The sequence below is a fragment of the Crinia signifera genome, chromosome 19, assembly GCF_055691185.1.
Source record: "Crinia signifera chromosome 19, ASM5569118v1, whole genome shotgun sequence".
NCBI lineage: Eukaryota > Metazoa > Chordata > Amphibia > Anura > Myobatrachidae > Crinia > Crinia signifera.
In genome coordinates this window covers 117802050-117810929 of record NC_139226.1, presented here as the reverse complement: position 1 = coordinate 117810929, position 8880 = coordinate 117802050, and the positions used below count along the sequence as shown (strand labels likewise).

Genomic DNA, 8880 nt, shown 5'->3' with positions numbered 1-8880 from the left:
GTCGACTTATACTCGAGTATATACGGTACAATTTAGGGTCAGCTGATTAACATATATATATATATATATATATATATATTCTATAAGGACCATTTGTAGTCCACGATCGATGGTGTACTGCATCTTGGGACCCCAGCTAAAAAGCATGTGAAACAGACACTTTTTTGTTTTAATGCATTGCATAATGCATGGATGTACACAATTACATTTGTGTTCAAAACAGAGGGTGCTGGAAAGTTTCTTGACAGTCGGGATCCCGACAGTCATCACCCTGACCTCAGGATCCCGACAGTCAAAACCCTGACACTCGAGGTCCCGACGGCCACTGGCTATTCTCCCTCATGGGGGTCCACGATCCCATAGAGGGAGAATAGAGTAGGTGGTGAGTATAGCGAGCCACCGTGCCCGCAGCGTGGAGAGCGCAGCGAGCCCGCAAGGGGCTTTGTTGTGTTCGCCCTGCTGTCTGAGTCTGGCCAGTCAGGATCCCGACGTTGGTCTAATGACTGTCGGGACCATATACCACACCCCAAAACAGAATAAGAGGGGAATACAATCTGCGCCGGCATAAATAGCGCCACTCGCCTATTTAATGCTACGGATACCTTTTACCTAACTTTTTTTAAGTCATATCTGTTTTGTCAGAAATGGCCGCGCACTGACGAATTCACATCCGTGTTTCTACAATCTGCAGCCGTATTCGCTGATCCACGGACTTTCCGACACTCGACAGTTGGAACATTGAATTCCGACTGTCAAGTTACTGTCGGATATGACCAAAAAAAAACGGCTCAGGAGTCCGACTGTATGGATGTTCCGAATCATGTATTGAATACCCACCTAAGGATTACATTTAAACCGTTTACTTTTTTTTTTTTTTGCAAATAATGTAATAATATGTAGTTATGGGCTTAAATTACTAAAGCTTCTACAAGGTGATGTTGCCCATGGCAACAATCCAGATTCTGACTATAATTTCTCTGTTGCATCCTAGGAAATGAAAGACAGAATCTAATTGGTGGCTGTGATCGACATCACTTCTTTTAATTTTTAGAACGTTTTAGTAAATCTACCATTATGTGTATTTCTTATTCTATAGTAATTGCAAGGATCAGAAACACTCCTTGAGGTATTGTCATTTTATAGACTGCGTTCCATCCTCTGCATCCTTTTCTATTGCAATGATCTGTGGAAGCCCCTATGGCAGAAGGTTTCTATGAAAGGCATACGAGTGCTAAATAACAAGAAGGAGGGGCCATAGAATATGTCAGATTTCTTCATTATACCACTGAGAAAATAAGAGGAGCGGTCACCAGGATGGGTATATATATATGGACAGTCCTTCACACAGCATAGAAGAATCAGAGGAAGGAAAGTGGCATTAGACGCAATAAAAACTAACAGATACAGTACTGTACAGTAGTACTGTCAGTACTGTAGCAATAGAGAAAGGTAAAAAGCGTAGGTGAATTCTAAGCTGGATCTGAGGAGCAACATAAGATTTTTGATTACAAGAAGCCAAGAAGAGTAGCATTAAATTAATTGTGAAAGTTAAACAACGCATCCAATAGTATAATTGACAAAATATTGGGAGGTCCTCAATGAGTCTGTATTAAGATAAAGAGATAGATACATTATCAGTAGGACTGTTTAGAGGAAAGCTCTTGCGTAGATTGTTCTTTCTGGGCCTTTGCAAACGATGGCACACGCCTGGATCCTGTCCACCGTTCTTCTGCTTATAATATGGACAGGTGAGTCCTTTATCCACTTACGTAGATCTTGTACATACTGGTGACTATGCTTTACTTTACTATTTTTGTAAAAAAAAACACAAGGATCTGATTTAAAATACAAAAGTCCTTAGTACCTTATTGGCATGCTTATTCAGTTCGTACAGTAGCTGTCATTTATAGAAAGTGCATCCTAAGGATAATGTACATGTTAGTTTATGACTATTTCTGTCAAGTCATTTGGTACTTGTGTATTATAGCGGCGCCCCCGATGTGCATTGCGCGATGTTTATATCGCGTCGCATCGCATGCCATGCATCGCGTAGCATACGATGCGATGCAACGCGATTTTTGCCCCCTATGCGATGAAAGATTGTATAAGCACCATAAAGGGTGCTTTTAAGCACCCTAATGGGTGCTTACAATGTGAAATGCACCCCCACGCCACCCCCCCCCCCCCACTATAAACGTGAACCCGAAGCGTGGTGAGTACAGTGAGCCCGCGAGGGGCGGCGGCGGTATGTCGGCGTGGAGTTGAGAATAGAAAGTGTGGCGAGCACAGCGAGCCACCTTGCCTGAAGCGTGGCGAGGGGACGCGGATACCTTCACGGGTATCGGAGTCCCCTCGCGGGCTTCACAGGTATCCGCGCTCACCATACTTTCTATTCTCAACTCCACGCCGACGTGGATAGTGGGGGTATGAAAAGGTCGGAGGACGCGTACCGCCGCCCCTCGCGGGCTCGCTGCGCTCGCCACGCTTCGAGTTCACCCATTAGGGTGCTTATACAATGTTTAATTGCGTCGCATCGCATTGTATGGCATTGTATGCCATGTACAATGTCATACAATTTAAAAAATTGTATGACATTGTCGAGCATCGCGCGATATCGCGTCGCATCACATACCATCGTATGCCTTATGGTATGCGATGCGATGGGCGCCGCCAAAATACACAAGTACCAGTCATTTACTATATTATTGCTTCATAACAGTATTGTCATGGACTTCCTGACCAGAGCATGTTTTCTGATCTATCAGATACCGGGCCACATGTGTATAAATGATGAATTACTAGGTAGGAATATCAGGAGTATATGACATTAGCATTATTATTAATATGATTTCTAAAGTCACAGAACTTTATTACACATAGTAATAAAACATGAGATGGTATCAATGACACATCAATGAATAAGAACATGGTGTGAATGCTTACAATCTATAAGAAAGTAGACATATGATACATGATGTTATGTCACATTAAGTGCCACAGATTTGACATCAGCTCAGACAGATTAAATGGAAAAAGTGTGTATTGGGAAGTAATGACCCATTCCCAAAGCGATGCTGATTTCAGGGTTGGTAGCTTTTTTGGAACAGATTAAAGTGCGTTTCTCATGAACTGTGTAGAGGGATGATAATCAGGCAGAATTTTTAGGGGAGGATAAGAAAGCGTTTAGGGTACTAGATACATTTGTCTACAGAGGTGTGTATTCAAGAAACACATGATAACTACATAAAAAGTCTAGATAGATAAATAGAATTCCTTTATTCGTCTCACAATGGAGAAATTTACATTTTTGTACATTTTTTACATTTTTTACATGAATTTTTTACATTTCAAAAAAGTCTTATTACAAAGGATGGCTTTTATTAAAGTCAGATCTGTTTTGTCAGAAACGGCCGCGGCTTCGTCGAATTCATGGCCGTTTCCGACAAATTTGCAGGTTTTTCGACACTCAACAGTTGGTACATTGATAGCAACTGTCCATGTACTATCAGATCAGATGAAAAAAGGCTGGGATTTCTACTGTCGGGACGTTTCGACACTCAAAATCCCGGATTGATTACCCTAAAGAGGAAGATATTTTGAGACAGGATAAGGAATGTACTGTAAGATAGATTTGTATGTTAGTAGAGGTAAATCATTTTATATTGGATTTTGTAAGGTAGAGGCAACCAATGTTTTGGTATGCCAGAGCAGTAGATGAAGACTTGTGAAGGCATCACTCTATGTCTTACTACTAGTGTCATATTTTGTATGGTATTGCAGTGATACTAATAAATATGCCATTGGTATTTTACACAACTTATCTCTTTGGCAAAGTCCGACAAGGACCAGCAACGTCCCCCTCTGCAGCAGAGACATTCGCTTTGTTGTTGGCAGTCTATCCCTGTAAGGGACAGGCTGCTGTGTCATGCAAATGCATGATGTCTAGTCCAGATGGTGTCAAAATCCCGGTGGTCAAAATACCGCTGCCGGAATCCCGACAATTTCTCCCTCTATGGGTGTCCAAGACACTCATAGAGAGAGAATAAAATAGTGTACCAAGCGTAGCGAGGCACCGGGCCCGCTGCGTGGCATGTGCAGCGAGCCCACACGGGGGGTGATCCACGCCCCCCCCCCTGTCAGGATTTCGGCGTCTGTATTTCGACCACCGGGATTCCGACTGCCGTGATTTAGTACTGAATCCGTCTAGTCTGTACATGCTCAAGAATCTTTCAACCAGCTTGGTCCCCACTGCCAGCAATGAGGACCATATTGTTTTGGACTATATCGCACATTTCATAAGCCGTACAGTAACAGCGGTAAGCTATGTTTGATAAATATCGAAGAGGACCGATAAATGTTTTTACAATGTTCTAAGATATGGTAAGTGTGTATTGGGGAGGTTTTTTAAGATGCCTGTACAGTAACAGGACTTGGAGATACATTACATTTGGGAACTGTAGAACAGTCAGGAATGACAGGCAGAAATTTTGAATGTTTTTTTGTCCTTTTGTTAACAACAGTACAAATGTCAATTTATTTTCTACTGTATTCACTCAAAGAACCGTTATTAGATCAGTGTCTAAGAATGAAAGTAAGGTAGAAGGATAACATCAAAAGACAATGCCGATTAGCAAATGCAGTAAGGTAAAAGGTTGGATGGGTAAATTTACTAAGTACATTTTCCCAGATTGGATACAGTGCAGGTTACAGTGCGGGACAAACACTCTGGAATGGATTCAGTGAAGATTACAATGCAGGTCATAAAAAGTGCAGGTTACAATGCAGGTTGGATACAGTGTGAGTCAGATACAGTGGCGGTTACACAGTACTACTCTCAGTGCTTGCCATGCCTGGTTTGTTTGTTTCTGCAGTGTATCAGCAGCATGTGGAAAAAATGCTTCAATTAGCAATGTCATAAGCTCAGGTGAGGTGCTGTGTCCATTGTCCCAGTCAGGGACACTTTGGTGGATCATCTGCTCCCATATGCCATGGAAGCTAAAGAATGGTGCACTGACCAGGTGCAAACACAGGATTTACAAAGAGAGGTCTCCAAGTATCGGGGTGGAGCCTGAGGTGACCCAGTATATGCAGGGTTGTATATTAAACTACTGTGTATATATATATATATATATATATATATATATATATATAAGCATACAACGGTGGAGTCGGCACTCTTCTAATAATATGGAACTTGGCACCGGTGCCCTCCCAGCCAGCACTGACGTGGGTCACATCAACGTTTCTTTTCGCAGGCAGGAAATTTTGTCAGGATACCTACCGAAATTTCCTGACTGCGAAATGAAACGTTGATGTGACCCACACCTTTGAGTCTGTTTTTTGGGGGAACCGAGTGCCACCTGCTGGGATATATATATATATATATATATATATATATATATATATATATATATATATATATATATATTTATATATATATATATATATATGTTTACAAAGGTGGTGCAGTTTGGCGCTGCACCCAAATTCAACCACTGATACAGTGAGACCAATACCTAGACCACTAATAATGTTTCACTGTCCTGGAAATATATATGCACTTCCCCCGAAGCTGCCACCTCTCCAAAGGGTACTTGTCCTGACCTCAAAATGGATCTACAAAAAAGGTGAGAAGTGGCACCTTCTAGTGCAGTATATTTTTGGACAATTGATATTTACCATCACCAAAATGGTCAACCTAAAGATAAAATACTGTAGTACCATTGCAAGTGGTTCCCAGACCACTTGTGTAATGCTTAACGATGATTGACTCCATTGATAGCAGCAACCGTCCTGGAGTCATTTTGTCTCTCGTAGAGATATCTTGATTCTCAACTGTGGCTCAACTATGCTGACTATCAATTGTCCAAAAATATACTGCACTGGAAGGCTCCACATCTCACCTTTTTTGTGTATGTATGTGTGTATGTATATATATATATATATATATATATATATATATACACACATATACACACACACAAGCCGGCACTCAAATGGATGGCTCAAAACAACTGGCCCTGGTGCCCGAACAAACACTGCACATTTCTCCAAGTAAGAACAGGACTCCAGAGGCAATAATAATGAAGAAAAAGGATCTGTATCAAAGCACAAGCTTTCAAGGTTTGACCCCCTTCATCAGGTAACAGTCCTACAGCAAATGACAATCAGTACTCACCCTCCTCATATACCCCTAACATGCCTGTTGCTCCCGGGGGTGCCATCACGCCACTGCCACACAGACCTGAAGTCCATGCCAGATGACTTCTGGGAGATGACAGCCGGATGTTGCTAGGCAACCCCAAGGCTTGCGCTCCACCTCAGGCACCCCATTTTCACAGCTGTTGGGGTCATGGGCAGTGCTGTGAGAGCTGATGGCCATGCCCGCTGTCCCTCTGCAGTGAATAGACGCTGTGGGCATGCGCACAGGGTCTATTCCCCACTGCTCTGTTAAGCAGAACAGCGGCATGCAGGGGGTATTCCCAACTGCCCAAACCCCCTCATAACCCCCCTCTGCATGCATCACTGTTACCTGCTGGATATGTAACTGGTACCTCTTGCATTTAATGTGGGTATGATTTTAGCTAGTGTCAGTTGTCTTTTATCAAGGACAATTCTGGCTAGATGCTGCTGGTCACATTCGTTAATCACCGTGATCAGCTACTGGGCTGTCAATACCTTCCATGAGGTATTCCCAGTATACACATACACCATAGTAATGTTGAATATACAAACATACTTGCTTCATTAGAACTCCGATAATTCACATTGTCATGCCATGAGGAGCCTTTCCGGTGTTCAAACTGAGTCACAAGATGACAGATTACAACTGATGCACATCCGGGTAATTGCATTCTGACCAGCAAGTCCTGATTTACAAGGTCTGCTGGCAGCTGCAGTGCATCAATAGAAATATATTTAAAAATGACTAAACACACACTATAAACATAATGCCACCCACCGTAACGCCCATTACACATAATGCCACCCACCATAATGCCCATTACACATAACGCATAATGCCACCCACCATAACGTTCAGTACTAATTATACCACACAACATAATGCCTACTACACACCGTAATGCCTATACATATTATGCCACATAAGTCCTGCATACCTACATGCTATGGGTTTCATGCTCTATAGCAGGGGTTTCAATGTTTCATGCAGTGGCGTAACAATAGCCCCGCAGTCCCGTGGTTGCGTGGTTGCTGTGTAAGTGCAGGCGCCGGGGGTCTGTGGGGCCATTGTAATGCCGCTGTGCTGCGGCCGGGACTTGCAGATTTACCTGTCTGCACAGCGGTCTTGGCTCTCCTCCTGCCCTGGCTTCTGCTGAAATTAAAATGCACCATCATAGAATGTCTGCCCCCATACAGCAGACAGTTCTCCGAAACTGTCTGCTGTATGGGGGAGGACATTTTGTGATGGTTCGTTTTTATAACAGCAGAAGCCAGGGCAGGAGGGGAGCCGGGACCGTAGACAAAATCTGTGGGTCCCAGCCGCAGCACAGCGGAGGGTAAGGCACGGGGACATGGGTTGTCATCTTTACTGGGGGGAGGCACTGCTGAAATTTTCATGAGGGGGGGGGGGGGCGCGATTTTTATAGCTACGCCACTGGTTTCATGCCAGGGGTTCCATGCTCCATGCGAGTGGTTGCATGCTCTAGGCTGAGTAGGAGGGCCCTGCTAGGGCAGGGCAGCATGGGCCAGGAGGTGGGAACTTAGGGGAAGGCTCTCATGATCTATACAAGGGGTTGCATGCTCTAGGCCGAGTAGGAGGGCCCTGCAGGGGTCAACATAGGCCATGGGGGTCAGCAGGGCAGCAGGGGGCAACAGGGGCCAGGGGAGCAGCAGGGGCCAGTGTGGGCAACTTAGGGGAGCACAGCCACAGATACTGCTAGTCTGACACAGCGACAGCCACAGGGGGTAAGGGGCGGGCCACACTCAGAGCTGACTGAAGCCTAGAGCACAGGCACAGTGCAGAGCACACACAGATGAGAGTGAAGACTAGTCACAGACTCACACAGTTGACGAGTCCCAGCTGAGCCGTCCGCCCCCGCCCTTCCCCCCCCCCCCCAGCATTGCACTAGTCGCATGCTTGTCAGCTCAGTGCCGCTGTTCTGGTCTTTAGGAGGTGCTGCAATTGTGCTCCCTGTGCGCACGCCTGATGGAGGACACGTGACACTGACTGCCGGGGAAGACATAGGGTTGCGCGCGGCTGCAGGCTCAGCCAGGCGGGTGGGCAGGCGCAGAGCAGCACACAGTCAGGCAGGGTAGGCACAGTGTCAGCGCCCGGGTGATCATTTGTGGTGCGCGATGCCACCCTGCACCTCTTCAGTGCCCAGAGCTCCGCACTCCCTACGCCCCTGAGGTTATTCTGATTTCTTTGGTCCCCCATGCGTGCACATAAGGGACTGATGTTTTGTGTCAGGGAGTCCCCATGAAAATGCTGGGTGTTCCCATCTGGTGATGTGGGTGCAGGGGGGGGGGGGGGCAGCTGACATCAGCAGATGTCAGCTGTCCTCCCGCTTCCCACACAGGGCGCTCGCAGGTCAGAGACCCCATAGAGGTGTATCTGATCTGCGAGTGCTGGAGAAATCATTTCAAGGTCGCCGACCATCAAGTGGTTTCTCCCCACACCCAAGGCTGGGAATGGATGATTATGCAAATTGTGGGGATCGTGGGTGCGAGGGGGGGGGGGGTGGATTCTGCAGCGTTGCGTGTGGACCAGAATAAGGTCCATGTTGTAGAATACTTTGAGGAAATAAACACATAGATAATGCTTGACTAATCCTATAGGGATCGCAATGCAGATTACAGTTTTATGATGGTTTTTGCCATAGGAATGATTGAGAGTCCTCTAATTTGTCATAGCAA

The 8880-nt window shown here is 45.3% G+C and overlaps 1 protein-coding gene across 1 annotated transcript in view; it reads left to right on the top strand.

Moving 5' to 3' along the window:
• Positions 1 to 1696: 1696 nt before the first annotated feature.
• Positions 1697 to 8880, top strand: part of LOC146041617 (5-hydroxytryptamine receptor 3A-like) — a 64340-nt gene continuing 57156 nt past the window's right edge. The window contains exon 1 of the mRNA XM_083161555.1: positions 1697 to 1748. Coding sequence (XP_083017681.1) covers positions 1697 to 1748 — 52 coding nt within the window. The remainder of the gene's footprint in view (positions 1749 to 8880) is intronic.